This window comes from Lissotriton vulgaris, chromosome 9, assembly GCF_964263255.1.
Source record: "Lissotriton vulgaris chromosome 9, aLisVul1.2, whole genome shotgun sequence".
NCBI classification, from domain to species: Eukaryota; Metazoa; Chordata; class Amphibia; order Caudata; family Salamandridae; genus Lissotriton; species Lissotriton vulgaris.
Window position 1 is genome coordinate 1,202,549,618 of NC_141697.1, and position 27,446 is coordinate 1,202,577,063.

General features: G+C 43.7%; 1 protein-coding gene across 3 annotated transcripts in view; it reads right to left on the reverse strand.

Annotated features, from left to right (window-relative positions):
• Window positions 1–1,165: 1,165 nt before the first annotated feature.
• PLXNA1 (plexin A1) overlaps window positions 1,166–27,446 on the reverse strand; it is a 569,446-nt gene continuing 543,165 nt past the window's right edge. For all 3 annotated transcript variants that reach the window (XM_086939278.1, XM_086939276.1, XM_086939277.1), the window contains 5 exons: window positions 23,292–23,482; window positions 18,914–19,083; window positions 15,690–15,902; window positions 14,130–14,280; window positions 1,166–8,712 (listed from right to left, as the gene is read on the reverse strand). In XM_086939278.1, the coding sequence (XP_086795404.1) occupies window positions 8,617–8,712; window positions 14,130–14,280; window positions 15,690–15,902; window positions 18,914–19,083; window positions 23,292–23,482 (821 nt within the window). In that variant the 3' untranslated portion in view covers window positions 1,166–8,616. The remainder of the gene's footprint in view (window positions 8,713–14,129; window positions 14,281–15,689; window positions 15,903–18,913; window positions 19,084–23,291; window positions 23,483–27,446) is intronic.

The following is a 27,446-nucleotide window of genomic DNA, read 5'->3' on the forward strand; positions in this document are numbered from 1 at the left end:
CAATTCAACTTATCCTGATTTAGTGTGGCACCTATAGGAGATTCAAGAAGTGAGAAATCTACAGGTAGAAGCATCAATCGGAAAGAACTCTACATTTTACAAAACTAGGCTTGCACATCTGACCACACACAGCTGACCATGGATGCATGATATTCCTGCTGCGGTGTACTATGGATTTATTTAAGCAGAAAACTTGCTAACTCTGTACCAGCAGCTCTGGTCATACAGCTGATCACACAATTGACAGAACTCGGCACATAATTGCCAAGAACGCCTGTCAAACAATTCATCCTAGCGGCCTGGAAAGACACCTTAACAAAGAGCACATTCACTCTCTCTTTGTGCAGTCTAAAAGCTATTACACATTATTCTTTAAACAAAAGACTTAAACCAGTGGGTCTTATGCAAGAGAAGCCTATGGGTTCTTTCTCAATCAAGACCTTTGGTTTATTTTTTCCCTGCTTGAACAGGATGCTCCACCCTTGCATTGTGTGGCGCAGTGGTGGATTGTGGACGCGGGCTGAGAGGCATGTGGGCACGCTCCCCTGGTTCCGTTGCCTACAACGTGTCATGATGGTTGGATGGGAGTTAAATGCACTCTTCAGCTGCTCTGAATACGCCTTCATTGTATGGTGGTGTTGAATTGTGGGCGAGTGCAGACCACCCGCTAGGTACCTACCACAATGTCTCTCCAGAATGGCGTCTTCTAGACCTCTGAACATGATGTTGAGCCAATATGTATGTTGAACCCAACAATGCAGTGTTCCAGAACCATTACACCAGGTTGGACAGATACGTGGGCCAGAGTATCCGCTCCCCCCAAAATGCCTAGTAATAGTGTTTCATATTTAATTTCATAGTGTGTGGCAGTCTAATGATATGGTGATCTTGAGAAAACAATGAACGGCTACAACATGGCGGTCTCGGGGAGGGCGCGGACTCGCTGATAAAATGGCCGCCTTGAGGAGGGACGCAGACTTGCAGCACTAAGTCAACCTCATGCAGCAGAGAAGACTTCCTGCCAGATGATCGACTCAGGAAGGCGGGCGGGGGTCACCCACCGGCCATTAAGCACACACTAATATGACAGTGGGACCCAACATTTTGACTTGGTCAAACAAATCTCAGAGTTTAAAAAAAAGTCAGACAACAGGACAGGCAGGCATTATTTAGCAAAAATGTTTAATCTCTTCCTGATGCGCAGTTTGTGTTTTTTTCTTTTATTTACAAGTACTAAATCTGAGGAACATTAAAATAGGAAATAGCAGGATATTTACACAATTGATCGCAGAACGGCCAAACTGGCGCCGATGCTTCAAGTTTGAAACAATCACAGAAGGAACGTCTCAGCACTCTTTGACTTACTCGGTTACTGTTCTCTACCTTCTTGTAACTTGTGACATGTCTTTGATACGTCGAAAGAAAAAGGAACTAATTTCAGTACAACCTCCTCCATCCTGCCCAGCCGCCTCCGGTCTCTCTGCCCTTACGGCAAGGCATCGACATAGAAAACGTCTTGGGCAGGAGACGCCTTTAGCATTACATTTCGTCTTGATACAGAAAGAAAAAGCGGATGGCAACGTACACATGGATGAAGTGTTGGGCACCGGCAGAACAATCTTCCCTCCGGTGTTCGTAGCTTTGGCATTCACCTCTCAAACAGGTATCAACGCTGCCTTTGTGACATGTTTTTAGTGAAATGTGTGTGGCCAACAAAAGTAGGGTTTCTGTTATTTTTTCCCGCTAAAATCTTACCCTGCTAAGTGTAGACTGAAATGTCTAACTATGACCCTCCTCCCAGCAGACCAAGATTGTCTTGTCTTTGTGCCACCCAGCAACACCTAGTTTTTTTTCTGAAATGGACGCCTGCAACCAAGGGGGTAAAGCAGACCGAGGTGAAGGGGCTGAAATGCCAAGAATCATTACGAGTCATAAGTGGCACTGCCAAGGGTGGGTATGGGGCTTAGGACATTCACAGTAATGGCAGTGGGCAGCAATGCAGGTGTGCGAAGAAGCTAGAAGCATTAGTGCTGTGTAATAACCCTCAGTGGCAAGGAAAAGCCAAATGTACAGCCTAAGTAGGCAGATGACTAAATGTGCTTGTTCTAGGACAGTGGTCTTCAAACTTTGAATTGCTGCACCTCCCCAGTGAAAAAATTAAAATCGGGCCCTCCTCACAATTATTTTATTACATTGCCAATGCTGAAATATTTCTAAACTTATTTAAACATAGCAGTTACGTTCTGTTACCCCTTTCAAAAATGTAATCAAGTTCATGATTGCCAAACATACTATTCTGGTCAGGCAGGATAGGCTATAATTGACATAAGAGGTTAGTGATAACCCATCATTTTTCCACTTAAAACAAGGCCTAATGCTTCAAGTTCAAAGGATCAACATACTCTGGCTTATCCTCTATTTAGGGGTAATTGAGGTGTTCTTAAAATTTTTTTTTAAAAAGTGCACTTTTATGGAGAAAAAAAATTTAGGCAGGTAAATGGGTGTATTATGCACAAGAAGAACACACCTAAAATGAAAATTAATTCCCAGAGGAAATGTATACAATTTCACTAATCTCTTCAAATATTACACCATTTCGAAGTTGGTTGGCTGCCACACAATTCCAACTTCTTAACAGGAGACGTAATGAGTAAGAAATTTGCTCAAAATTAGGCCTGGTTGGAATTTCAATTACGCTGAACTAATTTTGGCAATTCTGCGTTACTCTTTGATACTAATATGATTAATCCTGTTTGCGCAATTAGGAATGATTTAGGGGGAACACCGTACCAGAACAGCACATTCAGCGAGCGGTCGCTCGCGCTCACTATTTGTGGTCTGCTGCACTCAGCACTATTCCTTAGCACAAACTTCATCCTTGCTTCCATTTTGGACACAAGGGTGCATTTTGTGCTAAGACAAGAGGGCTAATGCTGGAAGTAAGTTGGGGGAAAATCCTATAGCAAGAGATACTCATGCTTGCTATTCATGTTCTATTCCATTTAGCACTATTTCTTAGTGCAGAATGCATCCTTCTGTCCATTTTGGACGCAAGGGGGATTTTTGCGCAAAGAAATTGCATTAAACACAGAATTATTCTTCTTGCGGAATTCTTCGGTAATTCTGCATGATTACGCTGAATTAGAAGAGTTACGCCCACCCCTACTCAAGATCACACTGCTTCTAACAAATGACTTTGAATCTGCACTACCAAAATCTGGCATCTATCATGGAGTTGTGTTAATATCTTTGCTTCAAAACCAAAGAACACAATTTCTCCAAAAATACACCATGAAAACCATGAATACATATCTTAGGGGAAGGGTGGGGGTGGTTCTGACCTGGCTTACACAAATATATGTGGGTTGGGCGAGAGGGGAGTTTATCATTTCCCCATCCCTCAATTTAAGGAGCCATGGTGACAATTTAAATCAGAATTGGCAAGGAACCGGTCTATTCTGGGGAAGTCCACAGTTTTCCTTTTGCAAACCTATGCAGTAGGCATCAAAAGTAAGAAAAAAAATCAAAAAAGTTGCAGCCTTACATAGGTGTTGTGCATATATATGAAGAAATAAATAAAAAATACCCATAAAAAAATAAATAAAACAAATATAAAATAAAAACAAACATGAAGGCAGAGATTGGTCCACCAACCCTGGCACTCAAGTAGACTGCATTCTTTGGGTGGGCACACAAGCAAAATGCATTCACTTAAAATGAAGAGAGCCAATGGGTGAAGTGGGCTGACCCAATAACCCATGCTTTATGCTGTGGGGGATGGAGGGGAAAGGTAAATGACACTTTGATAATACATGAAGAGGGCTGACCGAAAAGCTCCTTTTTTATAAATGTTCTTATACAAGTACGTAATTTTATTATGAATTTTTGAACAGTTGCCTGGCGAAGTAGCCAAACTAGGCTCAATGCAACACTATAACGTGTAGCCATGGTTTTGTGATAATGCTTATAATTTTGCATAAATGAATAGATTTTGCTCTGATGTACACCGCGGCATAGCAAAAATCATCTGGTCCCCAGTTGCGTATTATAAAGAGCCCTAAATGTGATGCAGTAGGCCCCTCACACCTCAGAGTCACTGCACTAATGATGGCCACACCCCAGGGTATAAAATTATCTTTTACCTTTGACTGGATCTACATTGTCAAAATTTAGTTGTGAAAATACCACACTCCAAATCACGCCCTTGTGCAAGAGGATAGGACACTCAACAACCGCTGCTCGCAAAGTGATAGCCAGAACAGTGGTGTCTGACCCAAGTGCTTGTTACACAAGTTAAAAAAGATTTCCACCGGGTTTTCTTCTTATTAAATAAGTGCAGGGAAATTGAGCAATACATCTCTGCAGATTTTACCAGCATGCTTGATGCTCTTTTTGGGGTAACGCCAACTTGAATTAACCAAGGTTATCCGGTTTGAGCTGGGGACAATTAAAATACCCAATCTCTCATCCAGCTCTAAAGGAAGCCTCAAAGCTTTTGAAAAAGGTGTTAATGGGGCTCATTTTATTGGCACTGGGTGGATGAAAGACTGAGCCAGCCATTCTGGATTTGAAGAATCTGTGACCTCACAGGTCTGCCACAGGAGCATTAACCTACTGAGCTAGCACACCACCTCTCCGGGAAAAGGACAAAAATCTGTGCCCCTTATAAACATGACCACTTGTCAAAGCAGGATGCTGCCCTTTAACAAGGCCCTAGCTGTAAGGCAAAGATCCCGATTTAATCTAATTTAGTACAGAATAGGAAAGGCTAAATAACCACTAACATTTCCCACTCAACTTTTTTGCTTGTGGAACAGCAAAGCTACCAATTAAACTTTTTTTAGTTTTTTGCTTAAACGCTTGTGTCCAATTAATGTAGAAATTCAGAACAGGGCAATGGACTGGTTGCATCCTCCACAGGTGTACACATGGACTGTTCTGTAGAGATTCCTTTACGGGCTTGTGTATTTCAAAAGCAATAAGGGTTTTGAAAGAGTCTGTAATGTTACACTGACCACTTGGGAAATCCCCCATTTTTTAATAGGCCAGATGTGCAACTGCCTTGTACCCATGCTAATACCCTTTCAGAGGCAATGGCCTTTCAAGAAATCTCCCAATTTTCACATTCAGCAGAAAACGTCAGCACCTGTCAGAAAGCCCTCAATTCAGTTCGCCTCCCCGTACCCCTAAAACCCAGTGGAGGAAAAGCCATCAAGGATTACATTAAACAGAGCTGGAACGGGGGCGAAAGCGTAACTCATTCTATGTGGAGCTCTTTATAATACACAACTGGAAACAGCCCTCACATGAGTGATACGCCCTACACGTATTTGGCACCTTTCTATAGGCTACTTTGTTAATGAACAACTTCAATAAGAATGAACTGATGCCAAACAGTGCACAAGTGTGGGCAGGGCTTGTGAATATATATGGCATTTCTACTTTCTTTCAGTTTACAAAGTACTGCATTTATCTGAGCTCAGACCAACCTTTTGTGCCTTTCAAGGGTTAATGGAGGGAACACTCATCTGCCTACAAGATGTGCTTTGGTATTAAAATCAGACTGAAGCTTGTCAGGATAAGACTACCCTTTGCTGTTGGTACGGTCATGGGGACAACGTTTGCTTCACTACGCTACAACTAAAAAAAAAGTGTTGGCATCCACACCCTCTGACAAGTGTGAAGAATTAAACCTTGTAGTAAAAATCTAGCAATGCGTACAAGAGCTACCAAGGAACGCACATCTGTGAGGCCATTTCATATGTAATATAGGTGTCATTTTGGTAGTTTTGATTCTGCCACCGATTTAAGGCAAAATTGCAACCAGCTTGAAAGGGCGCACAGATGCCACCACTGATGATCCTTTTAATAAGTTATCAGAATTATTTTTACTGTGATAAGATGTCAATATTTTCTTCTGGATTAACAAGACATCTCATTAGGGTCCCGAAAACTAACAAGTCCACTATAAGGCAGAAAGCAGAGTGGCTCGTGGAGGTCTTCAGAGCTTGGAAATGTAATTATGGAAACATATTTGTTCCCTTGTTATGTAGTGTTTACACTCTGTGAAAAATAGCTCTTGGTAGGGACATTGAGACACAGTAGGATCAAGGGAATGGCCCAGGATCCATGATGACATTATAGATTTTTAAATGATTTGTAAATGTAACATACTTGAACATTTTCTAAAATGTATTTAAAATTAAGATAAGGGATGTATTCATTATAGTATCATGCCTTTACAAAAATCTAGGCTGAACTTAAACCTCATAATGCATATGGCTGCCAAATTATAAGACTTGGCTTTAATTTTCCATTTAGTGTTACATTATTTTAGGGGGAACTTGCTATGTTTGCATAACTCAACTTTAGAGCTTCAACCTCCGCCATCGTTTATGTATGTTATGTGGTTCCCAGTTCTGTTTTCTTCATGACATTTAAACTAAGTGTAAAACACAGATCTAAGTCCCCACCCGCGCCAGATTTTGAGGCTAACAACTACAGAGTGGAGCTCCATTGAGGTTAATGGAATCATTAACATATGGCCAGGACTCATCCGGCTTGGATCTCTTGGTTCTTTGTTGTTCTCTCTAGTTGTAAATGAACACCTCGGTAAAAAAAAGTTCAGCGCCATTAAATGTTCTTTAAAATTCGCAATTAAGAGAAAAATAATCGGACTCTTTTAAACTCTTCGGTGAGAAATACATCCATAGCGATCTGTTTCCTTCAAACCAACGCAGGCAGGTCAGCTACATTTGGGAACCAATTTCTAATATAATAATGGGCAAATTATACTAGCTTTCTTAGATGTGAATGCCTTGAAACAGGGCAACTTTTCTTCTAACTCGAAGGACGGAAGGAAAAGAGTGGACAACATAGTACATCGTAAACCCTCGCGAACCAACAATAGAAGAAGAACATAAAAAGCAGTTTTGCACCTTGAGTAGCCCATTCTCCCCACTTATATAATCATTTGTTTGGTCACCATTCTGCTTTACACCTACACCCACCAACTGAATGTTTTTTGGCACACCTGAAGACCTGGTTGAGTTAGGCCCAGGTTACACCGTGGAGTACCAACGAGGACTTAACCCCTGTGTATAGCCCTGCATTATTTGCCCTACGGTGGCACTGACCTTGTAGGTCAATATTTTTTAAACTCCAACACTTCAAAATGGGAATTAAACGTATGATAAAAAATGGTGTTAACACGGCGGCCATGTTTAAAGTCCAAAATAGAGTGTCCTGCGTGTTCCTTTCGGAATTACTTAAAATTTAAAATTGCTGCTAAAGGGATCAGCAGAGGACATTAAAAAAAATATAAAATGAACCCTTATTTGGGGGAAATAAATTGAAGAAAACTATCTTCAAATGTGTATGTCTAAGACTTAAAAACCAGGTAAAAAGCCTTGAGAATATACGTCCATGCCATTAAGGTAACCTTTTTTGAGAACTCTGGTAGAATCTCAAGCGACACCAGAGCTGTCCGGGACCATTTCTGTATTGCTGCTGTAAGGATGGGACCCTCCAACCCCCTTCACTGTAGGTGCCTAGCTGTGCAAAGCATTGTGGGATCTCTCCCCTCTGTACCATAATTCATATTTGAAATCAAGAGGAGGCACTGTATGCGAAGTGGGGCTGGGGCAGCTGCCTTCATCCACGATGTACCCCTCTTGAAAAGGAATGGAAAATGTAAAATAAAAATTGCTACTTTGTCATAAACTAGTTCAGTCTCCCCGCTTGCATCTCGGGGGTCTAGCAGGCAGTTATCCATTCCTATGCTGCAAAAGCTCCTTTGTTTTTGCTTGTAACCCTTATGCCGCAAGGCATGTAACATTTAAATAATAGCATATTTTTCCTAACAAAAATCATTTGTTCTTTTTTTCTCCACTAAACGACATTCAAATAAAACATGGCACAGGACACGTTCAATGAAATAGCAAAAACTTCGGGAACTTTGTCTTTTTTTTTCCAACAGTGGGAATTCTGTTTGTTCGCTTCATTGTTTCAAAATTAATCATTTTGTTCTCCTGTCCTCTTTTTTTCCTGTTAAAGTTCATTTTTTGATTTTTCTTAAAAACTTCTATTTTTATGTAAATTGTGCAAATATAGCAGTAACACTAGTGGCAGGAGGCCAGAGAGAGCATGGGCAATCGAAGAGACTGGGGGGTGGGAGGGAAAGGAAAGGAAAAAATAAAAAAAACAATCCTAGAAGTCAGTGCAGTCTCAGCCGGCCTTCGTCATGTGAGCTGTGATGTCACACGAGTACGGGGGAAAACCAGCCCTGCTGCAATGCACACACTTCCAGTTGCACCGCTGACATTCTTGGTGGTGGTTCTGTTTTTTGCATTCCATTTGAGATCTTAGCAACTATTTGTTCAGCAAAATGTCCCCTATGCCACTCCTTGAAATGTCCGACTAGGTCTTTTGTTTGTTTCTTTCCCATTTGTTTTGGAGGCCCAGGTGAGATGAACTCCATTGAAGGCGGGTCGGAGTGCGGCGGTCCAGTCGATCCATGGGATGCAGAGTATACTGCGGCTGTGCCGATCGCCCGCTGTCCTCTCTCAGTTATGCACTGCTAGAAATAAAATCCGTCCAAGGGGCAGAGCTGGTACTTCAACTGCTTAGCGCCATTGTGTCGATGACCTGCTCAAGTTTACTCCTCAGTCGCTGCCTCCGGGCGGACTCGTCCTTCTCCAAAGCCGTTAAAATCTAGGGGTTGAAAAAAAGAAAGAAGAGTTACTGAAGAGAAGAACGAAGAACAAACAGCATCAATGACAAAGTGGCATCAGAAATAAATTAAGTCCAGGTGTGTGGGCTGCAAACTAACTATCTTATGTTAAGGAGATACTGCATAGTACTGGGTAAAAGTATTAGTACAAATGAAGACCTGAAGTTCATTTTTAGACAGACCTCCTAACCTACCCAAAATGCTTCCCTCTCAGTCTGATGAGAGGAAAGTCAGTTATTAAAAAGGTTGTATGTCACAATAGCAACTCCTAATACTATTGACTCCATAATATTTATTAACATTATATGAGCAAATTGCCCAAAAGGTGGGGAGCGGGATGAGCCCCGCAGCAAAAAGATTGGAAAATTGAGAATTGTTTTTGCATCTTTATACAAAATGTACTTAGTTGGTATCATCGGTGAAATTTTCACGGTAGGGTTATAACCAGGAAAGAAGCGGATTTGATCACAAGACCTCTCTTGGCAGCAGTCATACCGCTTCCGCAAGTTATTTTCCACATGAACTAGTCCAGGGTGAAAAGTTTCTGAATTTTAGGAAAAATACAATGGGAGACAATTCCCTAATTTTGTGCTATGCAAAATACATTATTTTTTTGAGATTTCACTCGTGTAATTACAATGTCAGTCTTGTGAACATACAGAATACAGAGAGCAGGATACTGAAAGGGTAAACAGACAAAAATCAACAAAATTGACAAAAATAAGAGCTGTGCTTCTCTATCTCCAACTAACAAAGCCTTTGTCAATAAAAATATATTGTACTGTAATTGCATTTATATAGCGCTTACTACCCCTGACGAGGCATCAAAGTGATTTTTCGGCAAGTAGCACGCTACTCCAGAACCCATGAAGGATTAGTGGTGAATTACTATAGTGAAAATATGAAAGTAACTTGAGTGGTGGATATGTTTGGATTGAAATGGATAGTGGAGGGACAAAAAGGTTTGCAATAGTGAAGTCTGAAGGAACTGCCTTGGGGTCCATCTTTACCAAAATGTAATGTGGCAGAAGAAACAGCAAAAGAAAGTCAGTCTTCAACAAGAGAGTGACACTGATAAAAGGAAGCAGGCGGTTTTCGTCGAAAGAGACATTGTCAGTGAAAATAGTGAACGAATGAAGTGCCGTCGGACGTCAGCAGAATGGACCGGTAACAATACAAGCAGTAAATAGGCAGCTAGCTAGGACTTTTGATGACCAAGAACCAGGAAAGAACAAAGTCTGCTACGAAGAGGAGGGAAATAATGCAAACCAAGAAGGATTGCGAAGGACAGTATTTCTGCAAGGAGGGATTATTTAATAATCAAAGAGCTGTAGAGGGAAATTATCTCCAGGATAGGCCTAGACTAGCTAAAGGGTTACAATCAATCAATCAATCAACGTTTTATTAAGCGCGCTACTCACCCGTGAGGGTCTCAAAGCGCTGGGAGATAATGGAGACATTCAGCTTTACAGCTGAAATATAATGTGTTGGAACTCCAACGCGCCCTGGGGAGAGAAACACGTCACCGCGTCTAGTACCAGGCCTGCTCCGATGCCAAGAGTGAGGTCAGATCTGTGTGTGTATTGGAAATGAGAAGCAGGCAAATTCATGGGTTCTGAACAAAAGCTAGAGGGGACAATGCCCAAGACATGGCCCCAATCCTGCAATAAATACGAGTGCACAGCGGGGAATGGCGGCTGCACTGCGGCATCTCACCGGGGTGGCGAGGGCTGATCAGTGTTTATTATTAGTAGCGGCGTCTAATCACAGGAGGCTCAAAGTCACTTTTCTTAGTAATGGCGCTAATCTGCATACCGCTCTGTGCAGGGCTGGAGAATGCTAAACAGCTCCGGAGCCATATTGGAATGGGAGTTTAATGTGGCTTGGAGGGGGTGGGGGAGGAGAAGAGGGGCGGAGGTTGACACGCCCCTGTTTCCTTCAGGAGTCTGTTATATACAATTTAGGGATCAGCAACAGGAACCCTCATTCACCTCCAAGGGATCTTTTAAACCCACAGCTTAAAGATGTACCTTTCACATGAGTGCTGCATTTAAGAAACACTTCTGAACCCCAATTTGAAGCACTTTTTCCTTTACACACACAGTACATTAAAAAAAAGTATGGGAAATGGCAATACACTAAAATCTGCTTTTCTACCATGAAATTGCATAAAGTTAGGATCACAGATTCAAAAGAGTGACAAAAAGGAAGCGGCTATTAACAACTCACACTACTAAACTGAAAAACCAACAAGAATGGCTAAGGTGTTGCTTTGAAAACGCTTGTACACCCGCAGGTAGCCATCTTTTAATGTTTTTGACATGCTTTCTCATTGTTTTACCATTCCAAGATGGCAGACATGTTTAGAAGCAGCACGATTATCTTGGAAAAGTAAATTGACAATAAAGTATTGGTAAGCTATTAAAAAAAATTACCTAAAATGAAGGCAGTGCACGCATTCACCCAACGACTGAATATGTCTGGAGATCTCAGTAGCAACGTGGCGCCCTGAAGATATATGTGACAAGTGCCAGGGCGTCTAAGCCTGGCTTTTAGCCAACAGCACTTTTGCTACTACCAATGGAAATATGTGGAATGTAAAAAATGAACTCAAGGTAACGGCTTCCAATTGGCTAAAAGAGTCGGTCTAGAATGAGCTATTCCAGACCGGCACTAATTTCCAACTCTTCTTGGGTCTGTGTCAGATCAGAGAAATAGTGGGGAGGGGGTGGGGGAAAGGGGCGGGGGGAGTTTTGGTGTGGCGCAGCAGCCAGGCGACTGACGCAGGAATCTGGGGATCACTGTTCAATCCCCGGCTCCGGCGGAAGGTTAGCCCAGCACCATGTGACTCTGTGCAATAGCTTGCTTAATCTTCCCGACGGCCCCCAGCGCCTAGAGGCACTTACGGGTGATTGTTCGTGCTTTACAAATGTGGATTATTATTATTATGCCTGTTCTCCTCTTTATCCAAGAAAGAGGACTCAAATGCTAGTCACAACATGACTTTGATAGCACGTTGAAAATCACAAGATAACTTTGACAGCACGTTGAACATACCACTGCATGGTATTTGGTACGCGGGCCTCGACTACGCGGTCTTAATACAAATGCTTCACAAACGCAGACAACAAAACTCTTGTAGTCTCCCAAGCGGCATTCACCCTCCATCAGATAATCAGGCGGTGAGCAACAAGCCGTTGGGAAATTTCCTCTTGTAAGCAGGTGAGTTTCCTGTCAAAGAAGCCTGGTACTTCGGAATCCGCAACCTGTTCTCCTGTGTTCTTATTAACGATCTTTTTATCTGGCGTCGCGTTGAAAAGTTACGCTAGCCCAGGAGGTCTACCAAGAACATAAAGGAGATAAACGCCTGTCGGGAAGGAAGGTGCGAGAACCCGCCATTACAGGGACTCAGGCACTCAAAGCAAAAATAAATTATGATTTTCATTCACAGCCACTGACAACATATTATTTCTTCTGAACAACGGGCAGGATTGTTCGCCCTAGCTCCTCGCCAGGAAGGTAGCAATCTCTTCCTTTGTTGCAGCGTTTAATGATTAGGAGAGGACAAAGGCACAGCTGCAATTCGTTAATCCCATTAGAGAGGAGAAAAGAGATCCACGAAAAGTTGTGAAGAGGGGAAACGGGCTCCGCGCGTAAAGTGGTGGGAAAAGGGGAGGAGTTAGGAACACAGGGCGGGTAAGTAAAGAGGAGGGGCATGTTACGAAGGGAAGGAAGAGTGAGAAGGCGATACAGCACAAAGATGGGAGTGAAGAGCGGAGACATGTTAAGAGTGGATGTTGAGTAGTATGGAGGGTTTGAAATAGGGGAGAGAATGAGTTGGGCACCGAGTAGGTGTCTGAATCAGTGTGGCAGACCACAGAGAGGAGCTTTATGGAAAAGGTAAGAAGATGTTAAGATGGAAGGGTTGAAAAGTTGGATGATGGAAAAATATGGTGTGGGAGAGTGTCAAGCAAATAAATTAAAGAGAAGCAAAAGGTGTTGAAACCAGAATAAAACAAGACAAGTGGCAGACAGGAAAGGACTCAGAGGAAAACTGGAAGCTAATTGTGGAAAGACGGGAGAAATACGCAGTGGAATGACAAGAGAGAAAATGTAACTAATTTAGAAAAATGTCATTAAAAATAAAATAAAAACATATACAAAGCAAGTGGACGTGGATAGCAGATACAAAGCAATACAAGATGGAAAGAAGTTAAACTGGTTAGGAAAAAAGTGAAGAAAACGAGACAATTGGAGCAGGAAAGAAGCAAGAAACATGGCGGTAGGAAGGATCGGAATAGAAAATGTGGGGAAACAGTGGACAAGGACATCCAAGAAGGAAAGAATAACAGGAAGCGAGGTGCATGGATATTAATTCACCTAAATGCCATTGGTAGCAGCAGTGACATACACTCAGACTCCTGATACCACAGGCTTGACCCTTTGACCCTCACTTGGGCAGCCCCAGCTTCCTATTTGCAACCGCGTTAAGGAAGTCAAGGATATTAAACTACATCAAGTAAATAGAGAAATTAGATTGGTTTCCTTTCTGTTCCTGACACCGGCTTTCATGGCCCTTAGACCAGGTCCAGTAACAGCATTACAAAGGGAACCAAATGGCAAGAGAGGGGAAGCTGCTGCTATCAGTGACTAATATTAATATCCAGGCAGGAGGCCCTTAACCCCTTCCCAAGCTCATGACGAACTGAGCTCGTCATGAGCCACGGTGATCGTGTGCTCATGACGAGCTGAGCTCGTCATGGCCATTAGAACGCTCACACATGGGGATAATTCCCCTGCTGTGCTGAGCGTTCTAAGGAAACAGGTGTGGCTGTGACGAGCTCAGCTCGTCATGAGCACACGAGCACCGTGGCTCATGACGAGCTGAGCTAGTCATGAGCACTGGGGCGCTGTGCGCGCCCCCCAGCACAGTGGGGGAATAACCCCCGCAGTCAAAGGGTTAAACATGCCCGTCTTCCCTTGCAGCCACGCGCGTGCACCACTGCCACATCTCAGTACTTTGAGATGTTCAATAGTGACCACTGATGCTCAAGAAACCAAAAACTTCCCGCTCCACCAGGAAGATCCGGAATGTGTGACATTTCACAGATTCCCTTTACCACCACTTCAGGGCAAGAATTGACATTGATTTGTAGAAACGATGGAGCCGCCATGGCCTCAAAAGCAAATGGAAAAGCTATGGCTTCATACATCAAAGGACAACAGACCACGGTCTGCGAAAGCTCACCTGCAGCTAAGGCCACTATGCACTGTGATAACCAACAGCGGGTGGCGCTAGAGGAGTGTTAGACAAATCAATGCTTCATCAACCAATGGAAAAAAAAGATCAGCCCAACCTCAAATATTCCACAGTACACAGGCAAAGGGGCTCACATACCTCGTCTCTGTACTTTGTGATGTACGAGTAGATTTCATGCAGTGCGCTCATGCTGTTGAACTGGCTCAGGTGTAACCGTGACTGCTCGGCCAGGTACGCGCTCATATCCTGGTCACTGATCACAGGCATTTTTGCGATATCTGCATAATATCTGGAGAGAGAAGAAACATCAGCCGTTAGTAACATCTTTTGGGGAGCAAGGAACGGCCAAGCAAAACAAATGTGGAGCAACCAACATCATCAAAGCAAACAAGGTTTCTTTCCTCCCCTGCCGGCCCAACATATTGGGCCGGCAGGGGAAGTTTGGTGTGTGCTTTGTCTTTATCACACAAGATGTGAAATGAAATGTAAGGCATAATGTTAACTCACCTCGGTCTTGCCTGGTCATCTTGAACAAATATATGCTTTCTCGGGTTTTCATGGTCTTTCAAGGCACTCTATGTAGCAAAATGGAGTGCTAGACACCCAAGCTCATATGAACACTCTAAGGGAACTTGGTTCTAAGTTCTTCGTCTAACAGACTCTAAAGACTGCTGGGTCTTAAGGAGGGATTATCTATTAGTGACTCAAAAATCCTAAATCCACCCCATAGCGAACTTTCTCTACGCTCACGGTTTGAACACCTGACCATCCTGAAATGGAATTAATTGCTTTCAATGAGAATTATATACAGGCTTTCTTAAGGCATTAAGTAAATCTAGAATGCTTATTTTCCAGGCTATAAAACGTCCCAAAATCACCTCAATCCTTGTAGGGACAAACTGCTTCTTTAATAACTGATCATTTTAAAGAAAGTGGCCAACACAGAAATACTGGACTATTTACACTATTTGCTTTCCTCTCCCAAATCTGACAAGCCCTTCCATGCTGGTTCTAACCCAAAGTGCTTTCTTGATTTTAAAAACAAACTGAAAGGGCCAAAAGTATTTCTTGGGAGGGCATTATCCGAAGCTGCAACTGCGGAATTCCAGGGCTGCCTAGTGTTGATTCCACCTCATGTCTCTTTGTTCCACCTCCCTACTCTTGTCTTTTTATATCTCTCTTGCAAATTCTATTCATATCAGCTTCCTCTATTGGTCACAATTGTCCTATATTTCTCTCCTCCCAAACTTCTGAGTCTTTTTCTGTCTTGCTCTCGGGTCAAAGTCTAATAATGAGAAACAAGTCCCCAAACATGGGTGCTGTTGCCAACCACCTGAGATAAAATTAAGCACAGACACCACACTCATTCTGTTGGACAGGTTTTGAACGGATGTTCACTTCCTACTAGAGACAATGTTATTATTTTTTTTCTTCATATTAATATGTTTCGACATTCACTCGAGAAGCCAAGTAGGCTGCTGTTCTCACATCAGTTTTTACCAAAGGTTTGCCACCAATATCCAAGAAGGCAGCATCCCAGTCAATTTTTCAGGTCTCCACATGAGATCACTCCCATACAATGACTCCAGGTGGAACTTATTGACACAGACAGCAGGGAAACTGATAATCTGGTGTTGGCTCATCACCACGGGCCCCATGTCGGCCATCCCTGTCCAGGACTGGCCTCGCCCGACTCACCGTTCCACCCAGCTCTTGTAGTTCGGGATGTCCTTCGCATACAGTAGTTTGTTGGAGGGGGAGTCCTTGCCCAGCTTGTGCTCCGACGTCGAGCAGGAGTCCATGAACGTCTGCGCCACCACCGACAGGCAAGCGTCCGTAATACTGTTCTTGTGAATGTCGAAAACAAACTGAGGGTTTTTAATCACGTTTACCCAGAAACGAAGAGGTAGACTGGAAGAGAAAGCATAAAAAACAGTCAGATGTATTCGGATATGGCGGGTAGCAATACACCACAGACGCGCAATTGCGCACAAACAGCAGCAAGCGCACTCTAGCTAAAATGGGATACGCATTTGTTAGGTAAGTCTTAAGGTTTCATCATAGCAGCCAGCTCTTGTACAGCTTCAGAATACAGGGACCGAACCCCAATGATTCCATGTCCCTGTTGGTGTTAAGTCTTCTCTTTGGGTCATGAGCATTCGGCAGCTCCTGAGCAGCATTCATAGGAGGTACTGTTCACCGCTGTAGTTGTACAGATGTGCATAGTATTGCACATCAGGTCGGCTGACCACGGTCCTCCCTGCGTAGTCACCATTCTCGAAAGGCAGCAGGTCAAGCAGGGAAGACTTACTCCACGAAGGTATGCTGCGATAAGTAGAATTGTGCTTTCTGCTGGTTCCTTATACAATGCAACTCGTCCTGCGCAAGCCACATTATTTCAAGCACTATATGAATCGGTGCAAACCTAAGCAGTAAATCAGAATTCATGAAGCTATAACTCCACCATTACAAAACAGATCTGAGGACAAGAGGACTTTAATCTTTAAATTAGTTCAGAAAATTCTCTGTGGCAAGAAGGCTGGCACGAGACCACACACCATCTCTCTCCAAACCCCCTCTAGAATATTTTAATACATTTTTTTTTAAGATTCCCCCCTTTCTACAACAAGAACTAAATATTTCTAACACACCAACATTGGGGTTGGGGGTCCGGGGTACACATACAGACATGGAGGGGGAGCACTGCAATCGTTTTATGTACAGAAAAAGCATTGAATTCAGGGAAAAACACATCCCTGAAAAGATGGGGGACAAAAATTGTGAGGGATTCAGAAAGCTTGGGACAGACAGGAGTGCAGTGATAACTCCAGGAATGCATCCAGTGCAGGCAGCGAATGTGAAAATGGTATAGTAATTGCATTTATGTAGTGCCTACTACCCCGGACAAGGCTGGTGGGCTGCCAACATTGGTCCTTTCTTTTCATTGGTTGCCTTGTGGCGGTATCTGAACTGCTGATGCGCGAGGTGCGCCACAAGGTTTTTTGTTGCCGACAACCAAACTCAGCCATTGAATCAGCCAACTGTTTGTGAGGTACAAACAGTTGGCAGATTCAATGACTGCGTTTGGTTGTCGGCAACAAGAAACCTTGTGTCGCGCAGAGGTCCGCCATCGCAGACGTTACAACGCAAGCAAACACCATCATATTTTATTCTGAACATGGAAGGAATTAATTCCACAAAAGGGATGAACCTCCTGCGAGATTTGCAATTTATCATTATCAAAGAAGGAGCATCGTTGAAACCCTGGAGCGGCTTCCTATGCAACGCCATTCGCCGCAGTGACCGTTCCTCTTTTAAGACTGGAGTGGTGTCTCTTCGGCCACTCAAGAGTGTGCTGGTTCCTGCTGGAAGGGAGGTGTGCTGGACCACGATGCTATACCAGGCTTCGAGTTGCTGGGCGATGCATAAACATCTGGACAGCACAGTAGAACGTCAATACAGAGCAATGTCTCAGAGACACAACCACTGCAGGCTGAAGAATATAGAGCGAGGGCAGGGATCGCTGGTATTTCATTGTGGACCAAAAAGGTGGGAGAAGGCAGGAGTAGAGTGGGATTTTGTTCTGGCAGCAGCAAACCACTTGAATTTTCTTCCCTTTCAATCACTGAGGGATTAAACCCCTGGGCTGAACCGACAGTACATGCAAATTACCAATGTAAAACAGGAATGGTATTCAAAGCATGTCAATCAAATGTCAGCCACCCAAGGCCCGCCACTCTCCCACATCAAAAGCGCATGTGCTATTCTACATCGACTGCACAATTAAAAGTCTAATTCAGCGACACATACAATACACTCACACCCAGAGCAATTGCTTACTTCAAAATCCGTGCATATCTGCTAACTTACATTCCCTAAGCACCCAACCAGTATTCATGACCTCTTTTCCCACCAACCTCCTACCCACCCAGACGTCTGCCGGTGGGTTGCGCCACCCGCCGCCCCATGTGCGTTCACTTTAACACACACCATAGCAAGAGTCACTACTGTATACACCCACATCAACCAGACAGGCCATCGACCTTATGTACCCACACCAATAATTCAATACCTACGCTTAGTTGCCTAACCAATCCAAGTCCCTAAACTACACAACATGCAAACTGCCAAACTTTTATTTCATCATCATCTTAAGACATAAGTGTGTCCCGTGCTATCCAACTGTCCACAAACAATTAGACATCAACACTTACAGAACAACCTCTTCGGTCCCATTCTCACCTCAACTCACACTATCTGCACAAACATGCAGACACTCAAATGTCCATGTCAACCACTCATGGACCAGCCTTCGCTTCTGCACCTTTGCTGCTGCAGATAAAATTCAATGTTTTCCCAGGAGGAAACATGGAGAAAGCGAACGTTTTCCAAGCTCAGGTGATGCCTTGCATCCGTGCGGAGAGGATTCTGCTTATTTTACTCTTATCAACATGAACAACTTTCCCTGAACAATGCATGAAGAAAGGCGTCTAAAGCACAAATATTTTCCGAGGAGGTTCATTCCTAGGAAACCTACCTCCCTTGGGTGGACAATGTATGTTACTAGCTTCCTACCAGCTTGTGAGGCCGGAGTAAAGGGAATAGCGTACAAGACACTGCACTGGACAGTATAACTAACGTATAACATATTTCTCTGGCATGGACATCTTCGATAAAGTCACACAAGACACACTGACTGTATGTGCCTTGAAAGAAAACTCCAAAAACACCTGGTGTTTGTAAGACTTGGTAGTTGGCCAGCAGCATGTAGATCCAAACAAAAGAAATGGACCAAAAAGGAAATGGATGGGCTATAACAAAAACAAAATCCATACTGACAGTAAATCTGTTGGATTATTGTGAATGTTAGAGAGATTAACTGAAGATCCCTTTCTGGAGAAAGTCCATTTAATCCCACTCACCAGTTACTTTTCCATGTGTGCCGAACATCGTAATCCGTGATTGAATGTTTGTCTGCTTGTTCATCAAGGAAGTCGAACATATACTTGATGGCAAGCGGCAAGGCGCTACCACGGTGTGCAGTGCTGAATATTGTTTCAAATAAGTCATCTACAAACTTTTGTAAGGTACCCTGAAAAGAGAGAGGGAAACACAAAATGAGCTAAGGAGACCAGGATCAGTAGTAACCCGCATCAAACATTTTTCGCCTGTCTTTTTCTTACTCATTTCAGTGGGTTTAACTGAGTAACAGAAAAGTAAGATGGTAGAAAGAGGCGACACAGAGTCTGTACATTCAAGATGGCCGCTCTTGCTGTTCTAACTTTACAACTCAACATCACCTCCTGCAGAGACTGTGCTGATAACACTCATCCAATGAAAAAGTTTCATACAAGCAAGCACTACTGGTTCAAGACGGGTATTCATCAGAGATGGATCCACTTCTAATCCCAAAACTTTTATGTTCTTTGACTTGAGAGGCCCAGTAGCCATGGAAATGTATTCAGTATGAACATTTCAGCAAGCAAGAGGCAATTACAGAAAGCAGCCTTTTATGCACAATCCTTTTGATACAATGCCTCTTGCTGTAAACAACAAACAGGACAATAACTGCTTTCATCTCTGGCAATTATTTTATGGAAATGTACTTGGGGCGCCACTGTCGAGCCTGCTGCAAAGGTTTATATTTTGACTAACACCTGCCGCGCATGGCAGGAGGGTTGGCTTTACGTAATGAAACATTACTTTATGTTAAAAAAAAAAAAAAAATTGAAATTCACTGAAAAAATGTATCATAGGTTAAAGTGACACTATATAGTTAGGAATTGTAACTATATCATCCTATTTTACTTTTTTTTTTTAAAAAAAAAGCTTAGAAATCCATTATAAAAACCAAAAGTTAAAGGGACTTTATAGTTAGCAAATGTGTCCTATTTTTTTTTTTTTTTAAACCTTAGAAATGCACATAAAAAAAGTTAAAGGGATGATATATTTGGTTAAAATGTACGTTAAAACATGCAGTTTTAAACAAAACAAAAAAAATGTGAATTCACCAGTTATACTGATCTCAAAGAACTATATATAACTTGTGCCCTAAAGTAACTATTATTTGTGCCCTCACCATGCATTGCTAAGTACCCTACCTATGACATCACTGATCACCTCGCTGCAACATCTGAAGTTACATCATTGATGACAACACTGTGCATAGTGGGGGCGCGAGTTATAGTGCTTTGCCCTAAAAAAACTATAACTGGTCAATTTTAGTGGTTTTGCTTGTTTAAAAACAGCATGTTTTAACTGACATTTTCATCTAAAGTCCCTTTAACCGTAGTTTTTTTTTAGTGAATATATTCATTTCCATCAATGGAATTCGGGAATCCAGCTTGCAGCTCACACTCCAACCTCATCATAGCGGTACTGACTCATGGCGCTATCTCATTAACTACTCTATACTGACTGAGTGTTTTTAATGGCGAAAACATAGAAAAACACACCTGCCAGATTTCCTAAAAGCTTAATTATGCTGTAAATGGATTTTTATAAATGCTCTAAAGAGTCATGAGTCACAGTAATACAAAGAAAATAATTTCAAAAGTGAACAATAATGAAACCTTCAAAAACTAAAAAGGACAAATGTACCCCCTCAATCCACAGGAACAATTGCTTTAACAACTGTTGCCATCTCGGTAATAGGAATAAACCTTCACCCTAGACCAATCACAGCTTCACCTTTCATGCTCTAACTGCTGTCAAACTGCAGTGAAGCGTCGCAATTGCAGGCAGTAAGTCGCACTACACACGTTTTTTTCTAGGTTGGTTTAAAGAAATTATGGAATAAGCACATAAACGTATAAAAATGCGTCCTCAATCAAAATGCATAACTACTGACGTTGTGCAATGAAAATGAAACCTATTACGGCAAATGGCGGACTTTCTCCCGCCTCTAATAAACCTAGCAGGAGACGCCGCTTACCCTATGCATACACATCGCAGTAGCCTTCTTGGCGCACTATACGGAACGAAGCTATTTAATATGCAGAACTTCTACCCATGTTTATAGGTTCCATAATTGATGCGTGTTTTCATATCTGTGCAACAAGAACCACGCTTCTTCCTGCCGGACAGACGCGCACCTCTACTGAAGGCGGCCATTACAGAACAACAGCCGTTAATTTGGGTCGTAGCCCATCGATTGCGTGGCCTCTCCGGGTCTACTAGCGCTGACGGTGGGCTGCTGCTAAATTACTACGTCAATCACAGCAGGAGCCGCCAGCGCTAGGGAAATCATTTACTGCATTAACCGTAAAGCTGGGATACATTTTTTGCTTTGTCAACAGGACTTGGGCAAAAACAGCCTTTCACGCTGCTCTCGCTGAGGGCAAGCAGATTTTTGTCCAAAATTGCTTATTTAGATTAACAAGCACTGAAGACAGCGGGGGTGGGGCTGGGCTTCCGTAAGGGTCTGCCACAGTAAGCAGCTAAAAGATGTGGCACCCCCGGTGTATGCAACTGGTAATGCAGCCATCCATATATAGCTTTGGGAGGTTGAGGAAGGGGCAGCCTGGCCAGAGTTACACCTCGACTGACTCCATGCTAAAGGTCAGTGGCTAAAGCTATCGGGAAACAGACGACATCAATAAATGTCATGAGGCTTATCCACTTTTATTCTCAATTTTGCATGCAACTTCTAAACACCTGAATTAAAAGGGCAAATGTGGTGTTTGTGACAAGTGCAAATTGAACGCCTGTGGCAGTGCAGGATTGACAGACAGACAGAGACAGACAGAGACAGACAGAGACAGAGACAGAGACAGAGACAGACACAGACAGACACAGAGACAGACAGAGACAGACACAGAGACAGACAGACAGAGACAGACAGAGACAGACAGACAGAGACAGACAGAGACAGACAGAGACAGAGACACACACACACACACACCCACACCCACACACACACACACACACCTATCTTCTAAAACCCTGACAAGTTGGACATTGGACAAGTATGTACAACTCAAGGCACACTATGTTAGCATAAACTTCACTAGATGAAATCAAGCTTTGATCAACATGGGGCTTGGATAAAATGGAAACTGCAATCTATTAGTTTATTAGAAGCATTGTACACTTGCTATAAAGACACAGTTTGAGGGAGGTGAGAAAGAGCACATTCAATGCACACAGGTATTACACCGTGTTGTGTGGTTTCTGTGTGCACCATCAGACTGAAGACTAAGCAGTGTGGAAGAGAAAACAACAAGACAGCTGGGCATTTCCATCAATGCGCCCAGGGTCTAGACCATTCCCGTGTCAGGACCTCCCTAAGGCTGCTGCAAATAAGGAAAGAGTTGAAAACTCGCCACTTTAAAGAACACTACACCACAAGGCATTAACCGTAGACAACCTATCTACATAGACAAATAATTGGATACCCAGGGAATCCAATTGGTTAAACCCCAAGGAGTGATGCGATGAAGGGAGATGCATTACAAGCTGGCCTTCTGGCACCATCTGGCCAGTAGTGTCAAGCCAGCTCTTGAGCATATGCGCTTCAGAGTAAAGTAAGGAGAGAGAGACAACCCTCTTGATCAGCACAGCAGCAAAAGAGGAAGGCCTTGTATCCACTACAAGGTCGTAAAAGGCTTTTCCATTTCTGAGCAGTGGTACCTTTTCTATGTCCTTTGCTCGAAGTTGAAAGAGGGCGTGTGCCGCGTTACCTGGCGACTGTACATGACCTCCCAGCATCTGCAACCAACGCTTGCTGCTATGAAGTAGGCGATGCCAGAGAAGCCTTTATGTCTGCCTGAACCTATCTGACACGTCAGCCCGCGTCAGTTTTTCACTATCATTGACAATTCTTGTCATTTTAAGAGGTGGTGAATTAGATTTTTCATCAACTGGATAATGGATTTTTTCTGGTAATAATTGCTTAGATACACTAGTGACATTAGAACAAACAGTGAGGCTTACTGCTGTTTTTTGTAAGAGCAGGGGTTAAAGATTCTCTCTAGAAGTAATTCTGCCAACGCAGTGCCACCAAGAACTCTGCCTAAGATTCAAGTGCACAAGACCACAACTCTGATACCACACAGCAACTGCCCTGCTGGAACTTGGCAACACATTTTACAAAAATAAGGGCTGCCATGAAGTGCAGGGCCTTTCGGACTGCTGCACTTTTCACCAGAGAAAAAGATGAGTTGCAGAACACGTTGGCAGCTTGAGTCTAGAGTGAGTTGCTTGGATCCACCTTTCAAAGCCAATCAATCAGCACACGGGGTACACTAAGGAAGGCGGACTGCTTCGAGAGCTTCTCCCATCAACTTCCCTTTCTCTTACCTTGGTGGCCAGCAGACGCGTGAGATAAATCTCCGACACCATCTTGCTGCCTCGGTCTCCTTCCCGCTGGTCCAGGTGATCATGGTTCTTCACCAGGTGCCAGAGTTTGGTACCGCTCTCCAGGTCCGGCGTGATCATCGGCGTCCGCGACCGGAGACTGTCTGGGCTGCTGGCGGTTCGGAGCATGCTCTCTACAGGGGGGCAAAACAAGAGAGGGTAGGCATCAGAAAAAGGATGAAGGGGGAGGGTCATCACCACAAGAAGGTAGTTTGATAGCTAGGTTGTCCATTTGCCCCAGCTTAGCAGGGGTACTTTACTGGGGTTAACACTGCCCCTCTAGACTCATTTTACGAAAAGCCCAAAAACCTCACCTTTCCTCACCAGCAATTTATGAGACCCGCAGCTGCTATAAGCTCATGGACATTTGAAAAGAAAGATCCTGAAAGTGCACGGTACACAAATTAACACAATGCAACACAATTCCTTCGATATTCAGGTCCCCGATCTCATGCATGCATGTACTGTGCAGCCAGTGTGATACAATCAATTTACAGAAACAGATAAAAGGGTTAAACTCTTCGAGTTGTGGGTCTGGTTCTTGTTGGTCATATGTCCATTTAAATGGCAAGTGATAGACGACAGTCACCTGTGGTATGTAATCCGAGTGTTTATTGATAGTGTATGGGCTCATTGTTGTGAGTGTGTATGGTGTAAGCATGAGTTTACTGTTGTGGGTCTGTGTACAGATTCACAGTCTATGTATGGATTGCGGTTTTCGTATTGTCTGTGCATGGAGTATATATGGTTTTGCTGTTGTGAGTCTATGTGTGGCGTGCATATTTCTTTGTTGTGGCTCTTTGTTTGGTCTGCCCTCTACAGCAAGTTGTGTGTGTTTGTGCTTTGGTGAGTATCAAAGGGGCATGCCTGTTTAATGAACACCACCTCTTCTGCACACCTCATTCAAGTGGAGTGCAGGGGAGGGTCAGTCCCGAGTGTCTCCTTGAACAAGTGACTGGCTCATGAAGAGACTATTTTCAAATGTTGACTGACCCTCAGAAAGACCCATCACCTGGACCTTACACATAATTATGGACTGGGAACAGTAACAGTTCTCCAGTAGCAAATTTAAGTACCACTGTTTCATCACCCTGCCCCATGGGGAACCAGTTTTGTTAAGTTTATTTTGGCTGACGTTACTTTATCACTCATTGGTCTGGACTGAATACTGCTTGGGAGAAGGAGGGGGGGGGGGGGGGGGGCACAGATCTGAATTTAGCATTATTAATTTTTTTTAGTATATGCGAGAGCCTAGCCACATTCAGTGCACATATTAAAGAGACACAACCCGTGTGACATATGTTTCTCTGGCAAAGGAAGCCCAAGATGAAAAAGAAAATTGTGAAAGTCTCCAAATCAAAGACAACACCGGTGTCCCTACCCTCTGCCAAAGGGTGCATGTGCCCACATGCCTCCGGACAAGCGTGCTACTACCAGCCTGAACCATTTGGAAGTAGCTGCCCACATCTCCTTTACAAGAGCGTTCCCACGTGAAGGGGGCTCTTTTCCAGACCCCAGCCTTTCCACAGCACTGATCCTTCTGTAGACTACTGATTAATGAGCGCAAGTAGCCAGGAACCGCCAGGCAACGATACGAAAGAGTAGCCAGGATCCGCCAGGCAACGATCCGAAAGCGAGTAGCCAGGAACCGCCAGGCAACGATACGAAAGAGTAGCCAGGATCCGCCAGGCAACGATCCGAAAGCGAGTAGCCAGGAACCGCCAGGCAACGATACGAAAGCAAGTAGCCAGGAACCGCCAGGCAACAATACGAAAAAGAGTAGCCAGGAACCGCCAGGCAACGATACGAAAGCGGGGAAGAGTAAAGCCATCCAGGGAGGGGATGAAGAAGACCTCCTGGGGACATCCACGAAGCAAAGTAAAAGCTGATGCATGGAAAAAAACATTTGGAAAAAGAAACTCGAACATGGCACCAACATCTTCATAGAGTTGGACAAAGCGGCAAATTTCCAGTAATATCTCAGAAAATCAAAACAGTAAAGTAAACAAAAGCATACTAAAACTATTTTTTTTCCAGAATCCAACCATTTTCTTGAATGGAAATAATTGTAGGTGGAGCATCCATTTATGAAGGAAACACGGCAGCGGGCAGCTTCTCTTCAATCCTCTATTGAGCTGCATGATGCATTATTTCTGTAAAGGGATCCCAGAAGAAATCTTCAGAGCCTAGAGTCGAGGCACAGCTTACAGACGTTGAAAGCCAAGTTCGGAAAAGAAAGCAGCTGGAAGAACCCCGAGATAGTACTAGCTTCCTTAACCTCCACTTGCACCCAGTACACGTCCCCCCACCCTAGACACATGTTTCCGACAACGAACAGGCCATAAGCAAATACAGGACCAGCATGACAGTACCAAGACCTGCTTATTCAACAAAGCCACCTGCCTGAAGGTCCTTCCTCGTCCACTACACCAGGTACCTGCTCCAAAGTACATTTCTTGAATTGGGGGCGCGCCACCATGACACCTTGCGGCCACGTGCCATGCTGTTGAAGGCTGGACGTCACGTGTGACTGTCCTTGTCAGTACGCGTAGAGGGGGTTGGCCTTGCATGAGCCAGAGGTAGAAGGTGAGCAGCAGCTATGCTGGGCCACCTTGTTGGGGTTGTACTAGATGCCGGATAATGGCCCAAGCCTAGCAAAGAACCAGGGGTAATATTGTGAAAAAAGGCGGTCTTGTAGACCGATGGTTGACTGAACGAAGCAGCTCTCAGTTCTTTCCTGAATCTAAGGTAGTACTACTAGTTTTTCAGCGCCAGTGTTTGAGCTTTCTAGAATATGTTCGTCTATATCTTGTCTATTTTGACCAGTGTAAAGGATGCATCAGATCGCGACAAGGGCTGTTTTGACATGTCTACAGGTAAGCTTGTGAACTGAAGCTTTACTGGCAGCACACATTTTACACTTTGTTCCTTCTCTTTATTGTTCATTGAGCAGCACACCATGAGGCAACAATTCCCAGCTGTAATAATGGATTCAGGAACTACATTATTGACGACTTCAGGGCATGGCCACCCTGAAGGCTTCCGACAGAGAATCTTAAATTTACTGCTTAAATTTCATTTCGTGACAACAGCGGGGTTATATTCTGGGGGATAATTCATCAGACCGAAGCACAGTGCTGCCTGACCCCTCTATAGTCATCACAAATTTTTGGGGTGCAGTCACTTGTAGAGGATATTAGGCCAGTGTGTTTTGAAAGCAGAGGCAATAAACTGGGGGGGGGGGGGTAAAGACTGCTGGTTGGGGAGGGGTGGGGGCATCTCTTGAGTAGATTAAGCTATAAGGCCAAACAAGTCTCACCCTTTGGCCACCGTGTTTACGTTGTACGTACCTACACGGCGCACGTAGGTCAGAGTCAAGAAGAACCCAAGTTAAGCAGCAAGGCCCAACAAGTCTCACCCTCTGGCCAAGGTGTTTACGTTGTACGTACCTACACTGTGCACATTAGGTCAGAGTCAAGAAGAACCCAAGTTAAGCAGCAAAGCCAAACACGTCTCACCTTCTTGCCACTGTGTTTACGTTGTAAGTACCTACAAGGTGTACGTAGGTCAGAGTCTAAAAGAGCCGAAGTTAAACTACAAGGGCAAACAAGTCTCACCCTCTGGCCACCATGTTTACGTTGTATGTACCTAAAAGGTGCACATAAGGCAAAGTCGAGGAGAGCCCCAATGTTCCCAGCTTTTTTATTTTTACAGCTTTGGTGCCTGTACTCAAGATGGGTCCCTGTCTGCTCAGCCTCCCAGGGGGCAGGGGTCGTTCTGTGGTGGGCCTTCCTGTGACCTGTGCCCAAGGAACTCCATTACTCACACAAACAATGCTCAAAAGATGCTGTGGGAAAGTCAAGTTAGAGCTGTTCATAATAGCAAAATGGCTGCCACATTGAAGAGACCATCGAGTGAATGACGTCACAACAGGTTTCAGAACCCAACCAAAGAAAGACCGAGAAACCCCTACTATTGGTTATTGTTGATGCAAAATTGGGTAAGAGAACAAGCATCTTTTTCACTGGATGTTGATGCTTCCATTAAAAGTGCCCATATCCAATATGGCGGTCACACCATGCTGTCTGGGACCAATGC